The following is a 23,096-nucleotide window of genomic DNA, read 5'->3' on the forward strand; positions in this document are numbered from 1 at the left end:
AAGATCCCTTTCCTGATCTGTCGTAGCTAAATTTGACCCCATCATGTAGTACGTGTAATTTGGGTTATTTTTTCCAACATGCATTACCTTACACTTACCCACATTAAATTTCATTTGCCATTTTGCTGCCCAATCACTCAGTTTGCTGAGATCTTTTTGTAGTTCTTCACAATCCCTTTTGGTTTTGACTGTCCTGAACAACTTGGTGTCATCTGCAAACTTTGCCACCTCACTGCTTACCTCATTTTCCAGATCATTGATGAACAAGTTGAACAGGATCGGTCCCAGGACTGACCCCTGGGGAACACCACTAGTTACCCCCCTCCATTGTGAAAATTTACCATTTATTCCCACCCTTTGTTTTCTGTCTTTTAACCAATTCCCGATCCATGAAAGGACCTTTCCTCCTATCCCATGACCACCTAATTTACATAAAAGCCTTTGGTGTGGGACCGTGTCAAAGGCTTTCTGGAAATCTAGGTATATTATGTCCACTGGGTGCCCCTTGTCCGCATGTTTATTAACCCCTTCAAAGAATTCTAATAGATTAGACAGACACGACTTCCCTCTGCAGAAACCATGCTGACTTTTGCCCAACAATTCGTGCTCTTCTATGTGCCTTGCAATTTTACTCTTTACTAGTGTTTCTACTAATTTGCCTGGTACTGATGTTAAACTTATCGGTCTATAATTGCCAGGATCTCCTCTAGAGCCTTTTTTAAATATTGGTGTTATATTGGCCGTCTTCCAGTCATTTGGTACCAAAGTGGATTTAAAGGATAGGTTACAAACCACTGTTAATAACTCCGCAATTTCACATTTGAGTTCTTTCAGAACCCTTGGGTGAATGCCATCTGGTCCTGGAGACTTGTTACTATTCAGCTTATCAATTAATTCCAAAACCTCCTCTAATGTCACTTCCATCTGAGTGAGTTCCTCAGATTTGTCGCCTAAAAAGGCTGGCTCAGATTTAGGAACCTCTGTAACATCTTCAGCCGTGAAGACTGAAGCAAAGAAATCATTTAATCGCTCCGCAATGGCACTGTCTTCCTTGATTGCTCCTTTTATATCTTTATCATCCAAGGGCCCCACTGCTTTTTTAGCAGGCTTCCTGCTTCTAATGTATTTAAAAAACATTTTACTATTGTTTTTTGAATTTTTGGCTAGCTGTTCCTCAAACTCTTTTTTGGCTTTTCTTACTACATTATGACAGTTAATTTGGGAGTGTTTATGTTCCTTTCTATTTTCCTCACTAGGATTTGACTTCCACTTTTTAAAAGCTGCCCTTTTCTCTCTCACTGCCTTTTTAACATGGCTGTTTAGCCATGGTGGTTCTTTGTTAGGTCTCTTACTGTGTTTTTTTATTTGGGGTATACATTTAAGTTGGGCCTCTAGTATGGTGTCTTTAAACAGTTTCCATGCAGCTTCCAGGGATTTTAGTTTAATTACTCTACCTTTTAGTTTCTGTTTAACTAGCTTCCTCATTTTAGTGTAATTCCCCTTTTTGAAATTAAATGCCAGAGTGTTTGACCGCTGCGGTGTTCTTCCCAACACAGGAATATTAAAAGTTATTATATTGTGGTCACTATTTCCAAGCGGTCCAGTAACAGTTACCTCTTGGACCAGATCCTGCGTTCCAGTCAAGACTAGATCGAGAATCGACTCTCCCCTTGTGGGTTCCTGTACTAGCTGCTCCAAGAAGCAGTCATTTAAGGCATCAAGAAATTTAATCTCTGAATCCCGTCCTGAGGTGACATGCACCCAATCAATATGGGGATAATTGAAATCTCCTATTATTACTGTGTTTTTTATTTTGATAGCCTCTCTAATCTCCCTTAACATTTCAGCATCACTATCACTGTCCTGGTTAGGTGGTCGGTAATATATTCCTAATGCCATATTCATATTAGAGGAATGAATTGTTATCCATAATGATTCTATGGAACATTTTGATTCCTTTAGGATTTTTACTTCATTTGATTCTATATTATCCTTCACATATAGTACCACTCCGCCACCCGCACGACCTGTTCTGTCTTTCCGATATAATTTATATCCCGGTATGATAGTGTCCCACCGATTGTCCTCATTCCACCATGTTTCTGAGATGCCTATTATGTCAACTTCCTCCTTTGATATGAGGTACTCCAGTTCACCCATCTTATTAGACAGACTCCTAGCATTAGTGTAAAAGCATGTTAGAAAACTACCACTATTTATATGTCCGCCTTTCACAGACGTGGTGGATTTTTTTATGCACGATTGTTTCACATCTGATCTTGCCCATATATTATTTCCCACGTTCCCTATCTGACTAACTTCTAGGGAATCCCTGTCTATGGAGCCTCGTGTAAGAGAAGTCTCCGTCCGATCCAGGTGCTCCCCCGCACCAATCGGCTTTCCCCCACCTCTTAGTTTAAAAACTGCTCTATGTCCTTTTTAATGTTTAATGCCAGCAGTCTGGATCCACCTTGATTTAGGTGGAGCCCATCCTTCCTGTATAGGCTCCCCCTACCCCAAAAGTGTCCCCAGTTCCTAATAAATCTAAACCCCTCTTCCCTACACCATCGTCTCATCCACGCATTGAGACTCTGAAGTTCTGCCTGTCTATCTGGCCCTGCGCGTGGAACTGGAAGCATTTCAGAGAATGCCACCAAAGATGTTCTGGATTTCAGTCTCCTCCCTAGTAACCTAAATTTGGCCTCCAGAACATCTCTTCTACCCTTCCCTATGTCATTGGTACCAACATGTACCACGACGACCGGCTCCTCCCCAGCACTGCCCATAAGTCTGTCTAGATGCCTCGAGAGATCCGCAACCTTCGCACCAGGCAGGCAAGTCACCATACGGTTCTCCCGGTCATCACAAACCCAACTATCTATATTTCTAATGATGGAATCCCCCACTACTAAAACCTTACATGGTAAAAACCATCACATGGTACCAACTCAAACACCTTACAGAAGTCTATTATGCCAATACTACTACTTTTATCGAAGTTGTAATCTCAAAAAAATATAGCTTGACGCTCTATCGAAGGAACAGTTTTATAAAAGAAATGATGGGAGAAATGGAAGTGCTGCCTAGAGAGGTGGTGGATTTTCCATCCCTCGAGGTTCGTAAGTCCCGGCTTGACAAGGTCCTTGCTGCGATGACTTAGTGGGGGTTGATCCTGCATGAAGCAGGGGGCTGGACTAGATGACCTCCTGAGGTCCCTTCCAGCCCTAGGATTCTATGATATTTGCATTTACTCCTTGGACTAGAATATGCACAGCAAGAAAGATACTACTTCAAACATTCTAACAGCAAGACCGAAACTTCTCAGCACAATTCTGACAGAACTGAAGACCTGGGAGGAATCTGTCATGATGTATAACAAACTCACTGATTCGGAAACAGACTCATTTGTACAGTGCACTGGGAAGTCATACCGTAGACAGTTACCTGTACTGTGCCAAATTCCACTCCCACTTACACGAGTGTAAATCTAAAATTGCACCACTGAAATCAGAAGGGCTTATTTTGATTTCCACTGTCCTAAGCGACAGCAATATTTGGCTCCATATATTCTACTTGGGCAATATTTGGCGTACTACATTGTGCTAATAAAGTTTATGGAAGTGAACTGGACTAGAAGTCTGCCTTCCATTTATGGAGCATTTACAAAACAAAGAAATTTCGCACTGCGACACTTTTCAGGATAATTGGAGGATTCCTCAGAATAGCAAGTTTCTTGCTATAGCTCTTTTTAGCTCTCGCACACACACCTATTCTGTCGGAGGCATTTCTTTTTTCTCCGTCTCTTTTTTTTTCCTGCAGTTAATGCATAACTGTAATAAACTTGTTAGATGCTGTTACCTGTTTCGACTGGGAAAACAGAAGCACTCTGTGACCCTGCTTGTGCCATATTTTCAGCAAGGACTCTACCACTATCATTTTTCCGGAACGTTTCCAGTATCCAAAATGATCTGCTTCTTCTAATTCATCATCTGGCACACCTTTCAAAATCTTGGGGCCGCCAGAAAAGAGATCAGGGTGGTTGCATATTTTTCTCAAGGCTACAAGTCCAGAAAAAACCTACAAAACACACGAGAGAAGTGTCTTTTTCTTGCAAATTTTTCATGCTACCATGGCTTACATTTAAGACAACGAGCCAGTAACAAATCAAACTAATAATGGCTAAGCAGATGAATACTGTGGTGTTTTAGATTTTTACACCAATAGACTTTTCTTCCTGTTTCAGTAAGAGGTATTACACAGCTGACATAATAACAGTGGCCAATGAAATACTCTGTTATTTAAGAATCCATTCTGGTAATAACGTTACAAAAATTCCAAAAGTTTCCACACTCATATAATTTACAATTAGTCATAGCTGCACATTACATGGTCTCCCAATAAAGAAACTGAAAATGTATCACTTGCTGAAGGATACTATACATGCAGCTGGACTTATAAATCAAATATAGATTTTTTTCTCTGCACAAGTTGGATCCTAACTGATCTGTTTATACCAACTAATCCCAGAATAAAAAAAAAAAAAAGAACCTCAGGGAGAAAAATTAAACTTCTTACTGAATTGGCTCATTTTTCTTTAATCATAAAATGAATTTCTCTCCCCTGAAAGTACTGCAAATTCCTAAGTGATGCTATATTTTCAGTACAAAACTGTCGTATTTTTCCTGTTTTTAGGAGAAACAAATAAACAAAGTAATAAAAATCTGTTTGAGATAAAAAAGCAAAAATGCTAGGAGATGATAAAAGATGTGAAGAACATTTCCCTTGTTGGCAAGTACAACTACTTGACTTGAGAACAGGTTGACTCAATGTGTTTGAGCAGAACATGCATATAGTGCTGTTAATGACCGCTGTTTACATCACTGCATTAGATGGATTCTTTTCAATTATTCATTAGACATTTTAAATACCATACATATAATCCTTTCTCTCCACACTGAGCAAACTGCAGTTGCCAAAACAACTGCCCCAGCCCCGTAGAGTTGAGTGAGTAAGAGCACCACATCAACGTATTAAAGGCCCAAGGAACTGTTAAAGGCTACACCAATGTTCTAACCTATAAAGAGGAAGGGACAAGTTCTAGGTAAATATTAAGATATGATGCAGGTAAAAGCTCATTTAGGAACACTGCAGTTATATGCATTCTTCTACCTACCACTCAGTATAGCATAAGCTGCTATTTCAAATAAGTCAGAAGGAACACAAGGTTTAATTCCAGCTGGGAGAAATTTTTCGGATTAAATAGTCTATTCAAAAAAAAAAACAACCCACCAAAAAACCGGTTTCAGGCTGACTGAAACTATCCATGAATTCTATTACATATGTCAATATTTAAAACAAAACATTTCTACAACAAGTTTTAAAAATACTTCCTTTACAGTTTCACATGTTTTGACAAAGTCGTGAAAGGATTCGCAAAATGGACACAAGAGACCACAGAGGTGTTGTCTCCCTTAAAAGTAAGGCTTCTGATTCTTTTATTTTAATTGACAAATATTGATAAAACACCCTCGCTACAAACGAAAAGGTGTTTATGAAATAAAACACCAGAAAACCACCAAGATTCGTTAATTAGATCGAGAGGCATGTCTGCTCTAAGCAGTAAGGTAGACCATGGGAGTGTGACTTCTGAAGAACACGAATGTATTGTGTATGAATTGATCCACACAGACCCTATATTCACCTGGGATGACGGAGACGTGGCATCAACTCTGCCATCTGCCAGATACAGAGAAGGGATCTGGACTTCGATCTCCCCCATTAGAGGAAAATGTCCCAGCTACTGGGCTATGGGATATTCTTGTGTGATGTTCTCAATCTTGCCTCTTAAACTCTTTCCTCTTTATAAAATAGATTTAAATCTCACTACAACAGGGATCTGAAAGTGGATCTCCCACATCCTCAGTAAGTGCACAAATTTCCAGGCTGTAGAGTGTGACACTCATTCTCAGTTTCTGGTCCAAAAACCATCCATTGCCAATTGTGGGGGGTAATCAGACATTAAAACGTTACGCATGATCACGCAGTATAATCTGTATCTGATATTCCGTCTGTAGCTATCACTGTGCATTACAGGCAGAAGTTTCACTTCTAGAGCAGAGCGTCCTCACTTGAAAACCAACACCAGGACTTAGGTTGTTGACACTTCAGGGCATGTACTCAAGCAAAAAGCTGTAAAGTTGTGAAATCCTTTTGCTTATGATTGATCGTTGGACAGAAAATTCATTTCCGAGTGATTCTCAGCACCCATAAGCTACTGCCCTGTCCAGCACGCCCTCCTTCAGCAAACGGGTTCTAATACCCAGTAGTGTGTTCATGCCACAGTTCCACACATAATCTCTTCCTTAGCCACTCTGTTACTAGCCTCTAATTAAGCGGTGGGCAACCTGCTGCCGGCAAGCTCCACCTGAGGCCCAAGGATCCCGTCTGCCCCCCTCCCCCATGTTCCTCTCATGCACTGGTGCATCAGAGCCCTGCGCTTCCTACCTCTTTCCCGCCTTCCCAGCCCTTTAGGACTGCTGCAAATCAGCTGCTTCGAGTTCGTCTCTGCTCCTCCCCGCTCCCTCCCGGAACTGGAACTGCACACAGATCCGACTGTAGGAGGGAGGGATGGAGATGGAGTGCGAGAAGTGCGTGGGGGTGGAGGGCAGACAGGGTGTCTGCAGAAATATAGGCGGCGCCCCAGTGGGCCCTCGGGTCGCTGTGGCCGACTGCGGTGGAAGACCACCACTCATACAGTACACTCTGTATTTTTGGTTGCCCATCGCTGCTCTAATTCATCACTATGTAAAGGGCTCTGGGACATCTTGGATATCAAGGAGCTACGGGAAATCTAAACTTCATTCAACTCTATTTCTGCCTACTAAGTAGTTTTAAGAAATACAAGCTAATGACAAAAGGAATAGAATTAAGAACATAAAGTCTGTTTCCTCTCTAAGATGGTATTCAGATTCCAGCTAGAAAAATGCTGAAAGGCCATTAGTGCCTTTATGCAGATGACTATTTTTCAACTCTTACATGTCATAATTGACCTTAATTAATGCCAACCTGCATTTCTCCATTGAGAATCTGGTAAACTTCCTTGGAGCCAATGAAGTTTTGGTAGATTTGCCGTTGGTCATCTGTCAAACGGCAAAACAGAACCTACAAAAAAAATATCGTTCACTTATGTAGTTACCGTTTAACTTCCCGAGAGACGAAATGCGCAACAACAACAAAAAAAAAAAGAATAAAGCTGCATCGAGAAATTTTTAATGAACCAAAAGTGCAAAATTATGACTAAAAGCACAAAGAACCCGAAGTTGAAATATTTAAGAAAAAATTAAGAGTATTTGTAGGAGATATATGCTATAGTTAGTGATGAGTTTCAGCATCCACTCTGGTCCCTTTATTTTCTCCTACTGCATTTATTTATGCAAGCTTCACTTTCCTATTTCCTGACTTCATTGCTTAACTGTGCAATTTTAACATTGCCTTAATGCAAGAGCTTTTTAAAGTGGAATTTATAGAATACTAAGTATTGGAAGCACTTTGTACACTCTATCTATCTGTTATGTCCCTAAAAACCTGCAATCCCCTGATGACCTCCTGGGTAAACAATAGGTTAGCACATGTAATCTGTTCTGTCATTAATCTTTGAACGTGACCATCTAATGATTTTTCAAATAGCCTGATGGGTTAAAATGGAGCAAATCACTCACTCACATCCTGCAAGGGAACAAACATTATGCTGTAAGTCAAACTCCTGTACAGTCTGTCACTGACAAGAAAAATCAAATGATTTTAACTCATTTCAGAATGTGTTGTTTAGGGGGGAAGTAACTTCCATTCTTTAAAGTATATTGACACTATGTTCCAGACTTTGATTGAACAGAGAGCATGAGACTTCACAGCAGACATAATTTATTCCCTGTGTCCCCATGGAGTGGACAGTGAGTTATCACTAGCATGACTACTCGTCTTATATGCCTGATGGTGAGAGAAACTGGAGGGAAGACCACAGCAAGGGCAGAAGAAAGAAAAAGGGGTGTGGCACAGAAACAAAGCTGAGGGCTGGGAGGAAGTGAACTGTAAGTCATACTAGAAACAGTGGCTCCTGGGAGTCACAGATGTTTGTTGCTTTCTTTCTTAACAAAACAACAACAACAATTTCATTGACTCAAGAATAACTGAAGGCCATGTGCTCAAGACTTCACCAAAAACATTCACCTTCAAGCATGGAAGCTTTCAGCCCAGGAAGGGGAAATTGTGGGAGATCGTTGGCATGCGCAAGTTTGCAACCTGAACTACTGCTGTCACACTACCTATTTCCCTGGCAATAATTCATTGGCCAAATGAACCGCAGAACACCACGAACAACCTCTTCTCTGATAGTGAACGTACCACAGGAGGTATCCTACAGGCACTGTTCTAAGGATGAACATACGTTTGGCCATCTGAGGCCTGCACTGATCACTCACCAAGTGCTCAAGGGCTGAAACCAATATGCATAAAACAGATTAGAAAGGAGAATACACCTTACATGCCGTTTGCTTTAATATGGATGCGTAGTTGTTTGGAGACAGAAGTTCAAAATGAATCACTGTACGCTGGATCACAGCAGAAGCTGTAATCTGTAGGATCTGTGGGGCTATGAGTCCTTATTTAAGATGTAAACAGATTCTTTCCTCACAAGACAATTCCACCAGACTTTTGTGCCCAGATGATATGGTAATCAGATGACTTTTAAACACCTACCAAACAAAATACCTCAGTAGCGATTTAAGCTGTTAAACACACTGACTTCCCCAGCTTGTAAGCCTCACAGCATTACTGAGAACTTAATGTGTAGATTTAACCCTTCTCCTACATTTGCTCTCCAGTTTTGCTACGGCCTTCAGGAAGCAAAGAATCAAACATTAGATATATTTTAAACAAACCTGTTCATTTTTCTCCGGCAGTGACAGGCTCATTTTCACATCAGCTTTCATTCTCCGCAGCAAGTAGGGGTTTATGGTATCCCGTAAAACACACGCACACTTGTAGGCAGTTTTTACCTTTCGAAGGGAAAAAACCCAGCATTTAAAAGAGTTCCGCGTAGAGCATTTTTTGTTTTGTTGTATTTTGATTTAAATGAAATTCATTAACTAGGAGAAGGGAAAAGTAAAAAAAACAAAACCATAAAAACCAGATGGCACAAGTACAGCTATAGTTTCACCTCTTAATGAATACATGACGTTACAAAACCTTTTTTAGTATGGAATATAATGTAATTTGTGATTAATTGATGTTAGCCAACAGTAACAGTTAATAAATGGACTCTCTCATACCAGATACTAATTATTTATTTTGGCTTCATTAGGTGGAATTTATTCCACTGAAAGGGGACCAGAAATTATAGCTGTATTGGCTAAGAACAGATGACACTTCCCTTTAGGCAAGTCCCTTTTATCAATGAATCCATGTGTGTAACCTTATATACAATCCAAGGCCACACACAAAACTGCTCCCATACAGACTGAGCATCAAAGGCGAAGCCTGCAGCAACGGTGGGTACCAGACAATAAGCGAAGATTAGTGCCCACTTGAGACTATTAAAAAAATCAGTATAAGAAAACCCCTCTGATCACAGAATCTAAAGGTCATTCTGGTCTTAAATGGCGCATATGGTTCTGTAATGGGTAATGGATGTGTGAGACGGGTATTAACTGTACATAATAGCTAAAAATACCCTCAATTCTCTTAAAGCAAAACAAAGAATATAATAAATTATTGATATGTAAAAATCAAACTGGCCATTCAATTTAGTAAATTACCAAGCCTCAGACAAGGGAAGCACTTAAACTCAGAACGAAGATAAAATTGTAGAAAAATGTGTGCATAAAATATTACCAGAAACGTTAGAGTAGAAATAATTTATATTCTAAGCATTTACATGGAGCTTTTAATCTTCAGATAACTTTACAAACATTTAATCTAATAATTAATTTAATAAGTGCAATGCAGGTAAATCTTTTAAAAAGTCACCTAAACAAAATACTTACGATAAAGAGAAGTACAACAACTGCACAGATTAACAGATATACCTGGTTGAAAGAATTATCTTAGGCAGTTTATGTTGTGAAATTAGATTCAGTTTAATAGAAGGGGAAAAGTTTAATTGTTGTTAAATGAAAACTGATTTCACCATAAGATCTAAACTTTTCTCTACAGTATCTGAAATAAAAATATTACACAGTTTTGCTAATGTCTGAAACCCAGACAGAGAAACTAATTCAAAATCAAAATGAAAATATTAAGCTCTGTGTGCGTGTAAAAATAAAAGGTTTCTAACGGTGCTTCCTGGATCAGGGCATCGAACGCAACATACAGTTTAAGTGAGTTTTGAAACAATACAGCTTACTTTTTCCTCCAAATTTACGACAACCAATTAGTAAAAATAATATTTTGCTCTTAGCTTTACCTGCACAGGAGAAGCATTGGAATATCCTCCCATAGTTATTGGAACAGAGAATTGCTCCATGAAGACAGGCAATGTTCCCAACTTCCCTGGGAATACAAAGTCAAAGAGGGACCAGAGCTCCTTTAGGTTATTTTGCATAGGGGAGCCAGACAAGATGATTCGATGGGGCGTGCGGAACTATTAATATAAAACAAACCAACTTAGGAGCAAGGCATTTTCGTGAATTGGCTTGTACTACAGATTTGTCTTGCAGAGGCTATCCAATTTCACATCTATGAGCTGTTGCATTTTAAAATACAGAGTATATTTCCCCTACAGTAAATATAAACTTCTTGTGAAATACCGTCTGCAAAACCGATAGCTCGAAAAGGACTTAGCGTTACTACTCCATAAAATAAAATTAACATAAAAATCTGTTTTAGATATAGGTTTTAAAGGCACAGTCAGTACTAACTTTGAGCAAATGCTAATCAAATGCTGAATTTATCCTATTACAGGAGCATTACTGATTTTTAGTGTCTGTTGAAAACAATTTTAAAACAGACAAACAAATTAAGTACCCAAGCAACATTTTAAAAGAAAGTCTCATGATGTAAGCCTTTATTCTTTGCTAAGATTTAATTATGATTTAGCAATCCATGGTTACGATCAGATTTTGAGCTTATTTTTTCAAAGTATTTATTTAGCTTTTCATAAAAACATCACACATGAAGAAGATATTTGGCTGGTTTTATCATCCTGTACCTGTTTGCATGCATGTGTAACTGCAGCATTTGGATTCCGGATTTTATGACCTTCATCTAAAATCACATAATGCCAGTCGTAGCTGTTGATATGATCCTGCATCAATCGAATGTATGAATAGGAGGTGATCAGAATGCCATGGCATGCTGCAATTTCACGAATTAGTTTCACCTGCAAACAGAATGATTTGTGGTCAATAACTTAGCATTAAGATGTCACATTAAGACAAAATCAACTGTGTGTTTGTGATCCTGGTTGTGTTAAAAAGCACCTTAAAAAACCAAAACAAAACCCAAAGTATTCTTTGTAAATAAAGTAAGTATGGCTAAGACCAGTACTGTCTCATCACAAAAGGGCTAACAAATACAAAATCTGCTTGGATAGAGTTTGCTTCGTTACGTCTAATGACTAGAAATGGAATTCCTCAGCGTTTACCTGTGTAATTATTCAGAAATTGGTGCAATCCCCCTTCAAAAGAAACACTATTATCTTTCCCCAGCCACGGGCTGCTGCTCTCCAGCCCAGTCGCACGCTGCTGTCCCCTACGGCTGGCTCAGCTGTGGACGCCAGGCTAGGCCAGGCCAGGCCAAGGCTCTGTGGCTCTCTGGTCCAGCTCGTGCCAGACCACCAAGTCATGGATTTTAGACGTCCAACCTGCAGTTGGGATTATATTTTTCAGTGTGCGTTACTTGGCATTCAGAACGTTGAATTTCATCTGCGATTTTGTTGCCCGGTGACCCAGTGTTATGAAATCCTGTTGAAGCTCTTGGTAGTCGACTTGGGACTTAGCGATCTTGAGCAGTTTTGTGCCACCTGCAAATTTTGCCACCTCGCTTTTTACCCCTTTCTCCAGATCTTTCATAAGTACGTTGAAAAGCAAGCCTATGGCGGAGCAGGAGATCAAACACAGGTCTGTTGAATGTGAGGTTGGCACCCGATCTGTTGAGCATTCCCTCCTCTATTATTTTTTGTCCATACAGCAAAATCGGGCCTTCTGCCTCAGCTAGCTTTTGAGTGTTCTCATCAAAATAAATAAAATCAAATAACGATGATTATAAATCTACCCATGACCATTCTGCTGGATGTTTTAAATATTGGAAAATCAAAGCCAAGCAAATGAAGAATAAAAATATGTAAGAAAAATCAAGAAAAAAGGAAAGGGAAAAGTTTAAGAATTATGTGCAGGTAACTGGAAATTCAAAAACTTCTCTCAATTTAAAGCTGCTTTCAGGCAGGAAAGGGAAATTGGTCATATGTGAGCCTTAACCCTTCGAGACCCGGAAAATTCAATGTGACACAATGAAAATCTCTGGCAGCATTTGGCCAATTATATATTAATACTTAACTTAGGCTGCATCTATGCGACGAGCTAAAATCGATTTTCTTAACATCGATTTATTAATGCTGGGTTTTATCAATTCGATTTTGAGCATCTTCACATTCCCACATGCTCCCCACAAAATCGACTTATTGCTGCCATGCACAAGTAGCTGAAATTGACTGCTGCAGCAGTGCATTGTGGGAATCTACCCCACATTTCCCTGAGTCCCATAGCATTCTGGCTATTTTCAACGGTGCGGTATGGGGAAAAAAGGCTCCCCAAGTAGATGTGGGTATCTGACAACATCTTCCCACATTTCATTCCCCTCTTTCCCCTGCTGCGTTAAACAAACATTCCCTTTCCAGGCAGGGTCTGGCTTGCCTTGATAAAAGATGTGCTTTTTATTATTGAAGGGAGAGAATGGGAGGGGTAGTAAAGTACTTAGGAATGGTTAGAAAAATCATTTTGGGTCTCCCAACCTACAGGTTTTTGAAAATGGGATGCAAAAAGCACTCACTGGATCTCTGCAGGCTTGGATCTGGATTTAGACCTCCCGGCAAAGTAGACCCTCAGAACAAGAATTTGTTTAAGCAGACACGGGTGCTACACTGAAACGGCTACAGCTCAGGGCGGCTAAAAGACTCCAGACTAAAGCCAGCCCTGAAAATCGTGTCCGCCGTGGGAGACTTCCCCCAGGCAGCTAAAAGACCCGAGAACACAGCCAGCTTTGGACCTGCCAAAAAAGACCCTCAGAACAAGAATATGCCTCGCTGCAAGCCTTACTTCAAGAGGTAAATGTATAGCTATTACATTGTCTTCATTTAAATAGCAACAGCTAGGGGTGATTAACAGACCCCCGGCTAAAGCCAGCACCTGAAAATCATGACTGCCGAGGGAGATTTCCCCTGTGCAGCTACAAGATCCCCGGCTACAGCCACTACCCGAAAATCGTGACCACCGAGGGTGATTTCCCCCGGCTGGCTAAAAGACCCCCCCACTACAGCCAGCACCTGAAAATCACAAGTGCCAAGGGAGATTTCCCCTGGACAGCTAAGAGACCCCAGACTACAGCCAGCACTCAAAAATAGTGACCTCGGAGGGAGATTTCCCCTGGCTGGCTGGAAGACCCCTGACTAGAGCCAGCCTCCTGGCCATTGGCTAAAGCCTATTCAAAAATTCCCTCTGAGAGGACAGCCAGGCTAGTGGCAAAGTATTTTCTTCCGTTACCCAAAAATCGTGACTGACGAGGGAGTCTTCCCCTGGCCGGTTACAGGACCCTCACCGCATGCAAGCTGCCCGGCACCTTGCACAGCATCTCCTTTTATCGGGGTCAAGCCACATGATGCGGCTGGACACAGCAAAGTTCCAGACAGCGTGGCACCTCCGGGAGGAGGAAAGGGAGGGGATGTCAGGGCCAGGAAACTGGCTGAAAATAATTTTCTCATCCAAGCACGACACCCATACACAGACTAGCTGGCACGTGATGCATGTAAGGGAAGGTTCCAGAATGCACGGTACCTGTCTGGAAGGGAAAGGAGGGGGTGTGGGGTGCAGGACAACATGTAAATGACTGAAAAAAAGTTTCTCATCCTATCAGACAAGCGCAACCCCCCTCCACAGCCTCGCCTCCACATGGTGCGGGGAATGGCAGCGGCTAGCGCCAGGCAGCGCAGAAAAAAAACGCAGTTAGAGAGGGAGACGCAGAACCCCAGACCCCACAGCCGCACAACTAGCAAACAAAAGGAAAGAAGATTTTTCAGCCTCTCATGACCCTACAGCCACGGGCTTCCAGGTGCCGAATTCAAATGGTCTTCCTGTGGTCTAATTCTTCCGCACCTGAGAGCGGTGGAGAGGGAAGAGACCAGAGCGGAGAAATGTGGGGCATTGGGGGGCACATACGGGACATCTCTGGAGGTGAATGAATTCCATTTGAAGACATGGCGCTTCCTCACTACCCTTCATTCAGAATTTTAAACTCGAACTGAACGCTCCACCAGCCAGGTTAATACGATATTGTGATACCGATATGACGTCGATTTTAGTGCACCATAAATCGAGCTAATGGACTTTACAGTGAAGACAAGCACTTGGAAAAATCAGGCTAAGTGACTTAAAATCAATAGTATCGCGCAGTGTAGACATAGCCTGAGTGTCTTTCTTTGCATGAGTTCTCTTACTGGCTTGTAATAACTAGTCAACACGATTGAAACAGCTGTCCACGTTCACTGCTGGCCTGGGACTTGATGCTACAATAGCAAAATCAATGGGAAATTTCCCAGTACCCTTAATAGATACAAGATATGGAGAGTAGCACAAAAATCAGAAAAGACGACGACGACACCGATGATGTCTTCTGTTCTTTTAGAACAACACACAGTTTTCCTCCCTAATGACGCCAGTGAACACCTGATAAGTCATCAATCACTTTCTGTGTAAAAAAAACAAAAAAAAGTTCTTTAACTGACCATTGTATGGCTTAAGACACAACAAAACCTGAAGCCTCTTGCAGTTCAATCTGCTTTAGACTTTCTACTCTTTGAATGCTATCTACCAAAATAAATGTGACAAATGCAATTGTTAAAATAAAGGCAGATACCATCTCCTTTATTCCCATAACATGCAATCTTTTTATAACATTCTGTAGCCTTCCTCGGCAGAACTGAACTCAGACTTGTCTTCACTTGATTCATTCCCCGTATTCTTTAACTGTGTATTCTAGATTCTCAGTAATGGCCTATCGCAGAATATTGTAGACATCTCTATCCAAACACTTAAGACAAATCATCTCAGGCGATTTCAAATTAAAAGCTTGTAAAATATGTAACCTCTCCTAGTTTTTGCAATTAATAGGGTATGTCTGCAATTAGCCTGACTTACCGAATGCTACATTGTTGTCATTAAAAGATGTTTTGTGAAAGCGCTGCTGTTATTATGGAGGCTCAGGAGACCAATCCCTCCTAGAGGGCAAACAGTGGACTGGTAGAAAAACAACAGCCATAAATCACATTGTCAGATAGCAGAAAGAACAGGAGTGAAACACAGGCACATGAAGGCCATTCACAGTAAACACAGCACAGCAGATTCCTAGTCAGGATTTACTGAACCTGTAATTAATTAAAATTTCCTTCAAGCTAAATCTTTAATAAACAAGGATTTGTGCTGACAAAGAGAAAAAACACAGGAAACAAAACTTTAACAATGCATAATCATTTATTTCCTATCATTTCAATGTATCTAGTGGACATTTAAATTATATTAAGAGCTGTAACCGACTTTGTACACCCTTAAATGTTTTCATGGAGTTCAGGGTTAAATTTTGATGTATTCTGTTTGGATGTTGTAGCATTTCAGAATTCATGCTACTTCATCAGCTGATGTATTTGCCAGTCTTCACTTTGCAATCTGCTCAAAATACTCTTCATTTTGCTTAAATTAAGATGTACTTAATAGCAACGTTTGCTTTACTGGGATGTCTCAGGGAACCAATTTAGCCTAACGATAGTGCATAGAAATGACTGCTGCTTGACTGGGACAGTGTTAGAATAAGTTTTGCTTAATGGGGACAAATTTCTCCATTGCCTAAGGGTTAAGTGGTGGGTAATTAGGCTTGAAATTGTGAGTTCTGGTATCAAAAGAGATAGAGCCATAAATTACAAGAAATAATGATAAACTGAGAAAACTTCTTTAAATCTTGCATTTTCATTCAAAATGGTATTTTCTGCCTTTGGACTTGAAACAATTGTCTTGCTTCCTCAATCAGGGTGACAGACGGATTATCTAGGACCCCCCAGATAAGATGAATCTAGTGTCCAAAACAAGACTGCATTTTGACAAGCATCAACCAGCGTTTTTTGGCCATATCCTAGTTCTGAGAAGAGGCAGAAAAATGCCTCTAACTCAGGGACTCCCAACCTACTGGTCGGGACCCAAACCTGGGTCCACTTTAGAAGTGCTCAGGGTCACTGTCTGGGCGGCTCTAAGCCGTATGTGGCTTTTTAAGGAGCCATTTGAGTTGCCTGCTGCTGCTGCTTCTCACTCCTCCAGCTCCCAGTCCCTGCCTTGCTGTGCTGAAATGGAACTCAATTTAATTGTTTTAGCAGCTGGCAGGAGAGACCCACCTGTAAAACCAATTATGTTAAGCCCCATTTCAGTGCAGCAGGGCAGGAAACTGCCCGTGCCGCAGGTGGCAGGAGTAGGAAGGCTGGGGCCCGGCGAAGGAACAGCAGAGGGCAGCAACGGAGTTCATGTGAGGTAGATGGGGCGGGGGTGGTTTGGGAATGTAAGGCATTTTAGCTATGGGGTAGGGGCAACTCAAGATTTATAAAGCAAATTTTTCGCAAGGGAAAACCTCCCCCACCCTCACTTTTGAATTGCCTTGGGTCATAAAGTCTTACTGAATTGTCAAGATGGGTCACCGTCTCGAAAAGGTTGGGAACCGCTGCTCTAACGAAACACGTTATCTCCCTGCTGCATATTGAAGTGTTCTGTTACCTGGTTTTGCTGTAATATGAACTAGGTACGCGAATGAAGAGAAATCTGAACAAACCTTCACAAAAACACACAAACAAGCTCTGCCACGATTTCCCCAAATTTCCTGTGGGTGTTTAACAAGCAAATGTGACTCCACCTGGGAAATACACAATCACTTCCTCAACCACGTATTATTTGTCAGCGAAAGGAGTGCTAGGGTAGGCAGTTTTCATTATCTCCTGACTAACCATTAAGAAGAGACCCATAAACTCAACCTGTAAAATCTCTTGGCTGTGCGATCCCCAAAACAATCTAAATGGCACTACCTGACCAAAAGGCTTTAATACCACTCATTACAACTTTTAATAAACCTAAAAGATGTAATTAACATAGAGAGCTTATTATATATTTAATGGGACACTAGGGCTGTGGCCACACTAGCCCCCTCCTTTCGGAAGGGCCGTGGTAATAAGCCACTTTGGCAGATGCTAATAAGGCACTGTTATGAACATGCAGCGCCTCATTAGCATAATGGTGGTCGCTCGCGCTTCCAAAGCGCCGCTTTTGAAGCGCATGCCGCACGTGTGGCTGGCGGCCTTTCGAAAACGACCCCGATTTCGAAAGCCCATTCTTCCCCAAACCAGAACTGCATATTCATGGCAGCGCCTCAATAGCAGCTGCCCAAGTGGTTTATTGCCATGCCCCTTCCAAAAGGAGGGGCTAGCGTGGCCAGAGCCTAGTCGTTGCTTCACTTCATGACTGTATTGATACACGTATTTTGTTCCAGGCCCTGGGTATCTCTGACCCAAGTGTTGGTTCGGCCACTGACTGTGCTGCACTTTCCCAATCTAGACAATAGAACAATTCCTATGTTACAGTTAGATGTATTTGATGGGGTTTAGAATCTGTACAAACACCTTCCCACCTGAGAATGTCTTAATTGTTCTGCAAACATTAATTAAGCTTTGTTCTCTATGTCTAAGAACCCACACTAATAAATACTACAAAGGGGGTGGTGAAAGAGGGAGAGGTGATGGGCTTGCCCACGGGCTTTAAAACCCAGGGCTGTGAGCTCAATCCTTCAGGAGGCCATTTAGGGGTCTGGGACAAAGAGATTTTTTTTTTTTTTTAAATCTGTCCGGATGGTGCTTGGCCCTGTAAAGAGGGCAGTTGACTGGTCTCAAGGGTCCTTCCAGCTCTACGAGATATGGACATGTAATCTTTTTGAAGAGAATCTTTTAAGAGTGCAACCACATTACAGTTAACCATTTCTATGGGTCGGATCTTTTCGCTTTGCGGTGCCAGATATCTTCCGCTTGTTTTCTGAAGAAATATTTACTTAAAAATAGAGCAAAAATTTCCTGTGGGCATACTACAGACATTAGCAGTTCTTTGATTTCAAAGGCTGGCACTGCATGGTATATTATCTTATAAGGATCTGCCTGCATTTCTGTCTCGGAGGGCATGTAACCATGATCCTATGCAGTTAGTATGGCCAGTCAGATTGAAGAAGCTGAAGAGCTGGCCATCCCACAGATAAGATGACTCCGCAACTTTAACAACAAATTGCACTTCAATCTATGTGTGGGTGTTATAGTTGCTCGGATCTGTTCAACAATACAGCCTTACTTCATAACTACGTCAGATAGCTTATGTCAGCCTAATTACATCATTACAGCCTTGCTTCTGTTGATATAAGTGCCCTATTACGCCAGCATAACGAACTCCACGGAGGCATAGGGCTTATGCTGGTGTAGTGACGGAGATGTAGTAGACCTTCTTATCCATTTCACAGAAGGAGGCATGAAAATGACAAGAAATCTAGACAGAGAGAGCCCAGCCCCCGACAGCGCTGGGTGGCTGCTCCCAGATGGGAACCAGGATGAAAAGCCCAGGTGCTGATTTTCCTTCTAACCTTCTCCATCTGAGGGCAGGACAATTTTTTATGAGCACCGAGGCATGGTTGAATGTACACCACCAGTAGAAACAGAAAATCCGAACTCTGGGCATTCTGCTAATCAGCTGGGCAGCACCGAAATCTCTCCTGAGCAGCTGCACAAGCTCACAGCTTACAGGGAAGACTTCAGGATGAACTGCCACCTCCGCCTGCCTGCTTCCCATCACTAGCTGGGGCAGCTAGACTTCAAATTCTGATCTTGTAATACCACATAAAAAGATCTCCACAGAAAATGTGAGTTATGCAGTTTTTAAAGTTTGACTGTTGGAATAATTTCAATTGGACCATTTTGAATGTATAGCTTTTTTTGGTCACGTAAGAATCTTTGCGCTGCAAGAACTCTTGTTTCTACACTTTAGTGATTGGCTTAGTTAAGATTTTTCTTGCTTTGCCTGTTGTTAAGTTTTACATGACTTGGCTCATTTTGCACCCCAAAGTTCCACGTGGAAACATTCTGACGTTAGGAGGCAGCTCATATATGGATATCTTTAAAAAGAGGAACAAAGAAACCAGGGAAATTATAGAGCCATCGGTCTAATTTCAATACCTGGAAATTTACGGGAACAAATTCGTAAAACATGTTTGCAAGGACCTTGAAATTAATAGGGTTACAAGGAGTACCCAGATCGGATCTGTCAAAGGACAAATAACTTAAATTTTCTTCTCCAACAGGGTTACTGGCCTATTGTATGGGGGAAAGTGCCTGTGATATATGTGATAAATGTGATATATCTTTAGTAAGCCTTTTGACACAGTTCCACGTGATTTGCAATCTAGATGAAAACTATAAGGCAGATGCCTAATTAGCTAAAAGACTATACTCAGAATAGTTATCAATGGGCACGCGGTCAGAATAGGAGGGCATATTCAGTGTCTTCCCACAGAGAATCAGTCCTACGCCTAGCAAGAGCCAACATTTACATTAATGACTTGGATAATAGAGTGCAGCATAAGCTTATAAAATCTGCAGTTGACACCAAGCTGGGAAGAGCTGCAAACAGTATGTGGGGCAAGATTAAAATTCAGGATAACTTTGACAAATTGATGAATAGATGAGAGATGCCACAGCCTCCACCCCTGGGTTCTTTGATCCAGGAAGCACCACGGATGTTGCCAGACCAGAGAATCCCAGTTTTCAGAGGTACAAACTGTATTGTCAATGATCATAAACAGGAAGACTTCACTTTGTATTTTATCCAAATGGTTTCAGACTTGCTACAAACTCTTTGGAAAATTGCAAGTTAAATGGTCTTCTCCATTTAACCCAGCTGCTGCTTCTTTCCTCCATGACTCTCATCAACAAATTACCTTCCCTTGAGGTCACCTTTTACATGTCACTATTGCTTTAAGGGCTGAAATTGGAGCTTTATATCAGCTCCCACTTCAATCTACTGCAGTTCAGGGAAAAGTAGATTAGCCACATCTGTAGCCTTGCCCTTGATGGGGGAAGGGAAGGTGTAGCTTGCCCTTTGAAGCATTCCCTGAACATGCTTTGGTAGTGAGGCTTCAGAGAGAAAAATCCAGAAAATGTCCTGCTGAACCCTAGTATATACTTCAACAGTGGCTAGACAACTCATAGGCTGTCCCAGAGCTGGGTTCACACATTAGCCTTCTGAGTCATAATATTCTTTTAAGGAACCCTAAGATGCAAAATATGCAGATGGTGGAAGCAGAATCCTCCCCTCTACCTCCATAAGCTCATATGTGCATTTCATGGTAGCCCATTTTAACTGTCTATTTCTCGAATAAAAAGTAAGGTAGGAGCTAGTCCATATGTCCAGGTTAAAGATGGAACTTAGTTTCTACTTATAAACCGCCAATTAAAATCTACAATACAAGTGGGATGCTTCCCTCAAAACGGGTAGCTTTTACGGTTGTATATTTGAGCCCAGAATAAACTAGACATTTACACAAACAAATGGATAAAGTTTCAGAGTTGCTGCTGGGGCAGACTTAAGGGACCTTCACTTTACATCACTTTGTTTTCAATTGTTTAGTATTTCTAAATGTTAACAGTAACTGACCGCGTTATCTCTCATTTTAGCAAAACAAGTGTTCTTTTGATTTAAAAACACTTTGCCTTTGCCTTTCAAAAAAGTTCAGAATTAATATATACCTCGAAAACTTAAGCCCAGTTTAGTTCCCCCAACTCATCTCAATGAAAGTGGCTGGTAACGATGCTGAAAGTCCATTTAGGCTCACAGTAACTAAAAATAAGGAAAAGTGGTACTAACAGTCCCAAAACACTTTAGGGTTGTGCCATTAATAGCGGTTTGAAAAGCACTGCAATAATCCAAAAGGTAATTCACATGAGCCGTGGACCAATAATTTATTAATGCACATAATGATGTGGCTTGTAACTGACAAGCAGAGCAGGCATAGTTCTGAGCAGAAAGACAAGCCCATTTGGTTAGGCACCAGGAGAGATGCTTAACCATTCTGCAACTTCAATGCAGGTAACTGGCACTACAAAAAGATTTCAGTCATTTTATATGCAGTCGCCACTAGAAAAATCTCCCTTTAGGGTTATGCAGTTCAGAACCTTTCATCCCCAGGAAAGCAGTAAGACAAGATGATGGACAGCAGTTAAATGCAGTAGATGGAGCACCCCATGGCAGAGAAGTCACAACAGAGACGCTCTGTGATTCTGACAACAAAGAATTAAACTAAGAGACAAGTATATTTTTGAAAAATGTCAAGTCACTGAAAGTTAAAAAGTCTGCTATTCTCTTCAGAATAAAACAAGAAACTGTTGGACAGCCCACAATTCCCAGAGACTGATGGATATTCCACATTTATTCCAGTGTTACTCGGCTAAAGCTTAAAACATTGCCCAATACTAATTTGAAGAAAACAAAATCATGATTACATTTCTGTGAAGTGTGATGTGCAACTTTGAGGGAAACACATACAGCTTCAGAGGCAAAGGATACCAAGATGTAAAGTGAATAAAATTTTGGGGACAGTTAATGTTCGTAAAATGTTTAGCAATCTTAGGATACAAAGCTGTACAACAGTAACAGTAGGGGATTTAGGTATTTTTTCAACTTCTAGTTAAAGAACTCAAGGTTCATTTGAAGATTTATAAAACTCTCGTCCTTCGGTACACTTAGCATGCCTCAAGGACAGAAACTGAATATGCATGACTTCTCGGGAGTCTTTTGCCCTGCTCATGCAGGGAGCACCCCAGAACCCCTCTTAAGACTACTGTTCAGAATGTTTTCCTGGCCAAGGGCAGAGGAGTGCAGCTTCTACTGGAACCTGCTAAAACTTTTCCTGTAGCCTCTGGTTAACTCAGAGGAGCCATGAATCACTCTGCACTGATCCACAGCACTGTCATCCCTCCAACCTAGGAAATTAAGTGATCCCTTGCCATCAAAGGCACAGTGCTAGCACTGCAAGGCTCTGAGATCCTGTTTGCCTGAAAAGGAGCAAGCTCAAACCTCACGTGTCACACGACAACACATTATGATGTACTGCTATATTAATAAGCCAATCCTAGAACAGTCATTTAAGAATCAAACGCATCAGGGCTGTAATGACAGAACAGATGGGCTCTAATTTTACTTTTTACAACTTTAATTTCATCAAGAGGAAAGCAGCTTTGCTAACTTAATCACATTTTTCTTATTTATTCATTGAACTCAGTATTGGCAGCACGAGGGGCTGCACGGTTCCTGAAACAAACACTATACAACGTGAATAGACAAACAACAAGTTATACGTAAGGTCACAGGTGATCAGGAGATGGAATCGGCACACAGACGTGCAACCTGACCCTCTTTGGGCTATGGACCGAGCAGGACAAACTGTGGCATACAGCCACGAGAAATGTGCCTGAGTTTCAGCCCATGTTGATTTTCCAGGGCATCCTGGCTTAAGAGATTCTATTTCAGGGCTCCATGATGCAGAGTGAGCACAGAGGCAGAGCAGTGCATTATACCTTTGTTGTGCACAGGCCTCTGCCTATGTGCTACTGACTACTGTCTCACTGTTTCCTTGCAACTGCCCTGTCTGTTTGCATCCATCTGTTGTCTCTTATACAAAGGCTTTGTCTATACCTTCTCGGTTCAAGTGCTGCCACAGCAGACCTTTAACCCAACAGTGTGGTCGCAGAAGGAGTGACGAGAGAGAGATCTCACAGT

General features: G+C 41.3%; 1 protein-coding gene across 1 annotated transcript in view; it reads right to left on the bottom strand.

Annotated features, from left to right (window-relative positions):
• Positions 1 to 23,096, bottom strand: part of ERCC6 (ERCC excision repair 6, chromatin remodeling factor) — a 94,427-nt gene that overhangs the window by 19,230 nt on the left and 52,101 nt on the right. The window contains exons 8-12 of the mRNA XM_074999932.1: positions 11,204 to 11,374; positions 10,460 to 10,636; positions 8,937 to 9,053; positions 7,066 to 7,161; positions 3,859 to 4,077 (exon numbers count right to left, since the gene is read on the bottom strand). Of these exons, the coding sequence (XP_074856033.1) occupies positions 3,859 to 4,077; positions 7,066 to 7,161; positions 8,937 to 9,053; positions 10,460 to 10,636; positions 11,204 to 11,374 (780 nt within the window). The remainder of the gene's footprint in view (positions 1 to 3,858; positions 4,078 to 7,065; positions 7,162 to 8,936; positions 9,054 to 10,459; positions 10,637 to 11,203; positions 11,375 to 23,096) is intronic.

Source organism: Carettochelys insculpta, chromosome 7, assembly GCF_033958435.1.
Source record: "Carettochelys insculpta isolate YL-2023 chromosome 7, ASM3395843v1, whole genome shotgun sequence".
Lineage (NCBI taxonomy): Eukaryota > Metazoa > Chordata > Testudines > Carettochelyidae > Carettochelys > Carettochelys insculpta.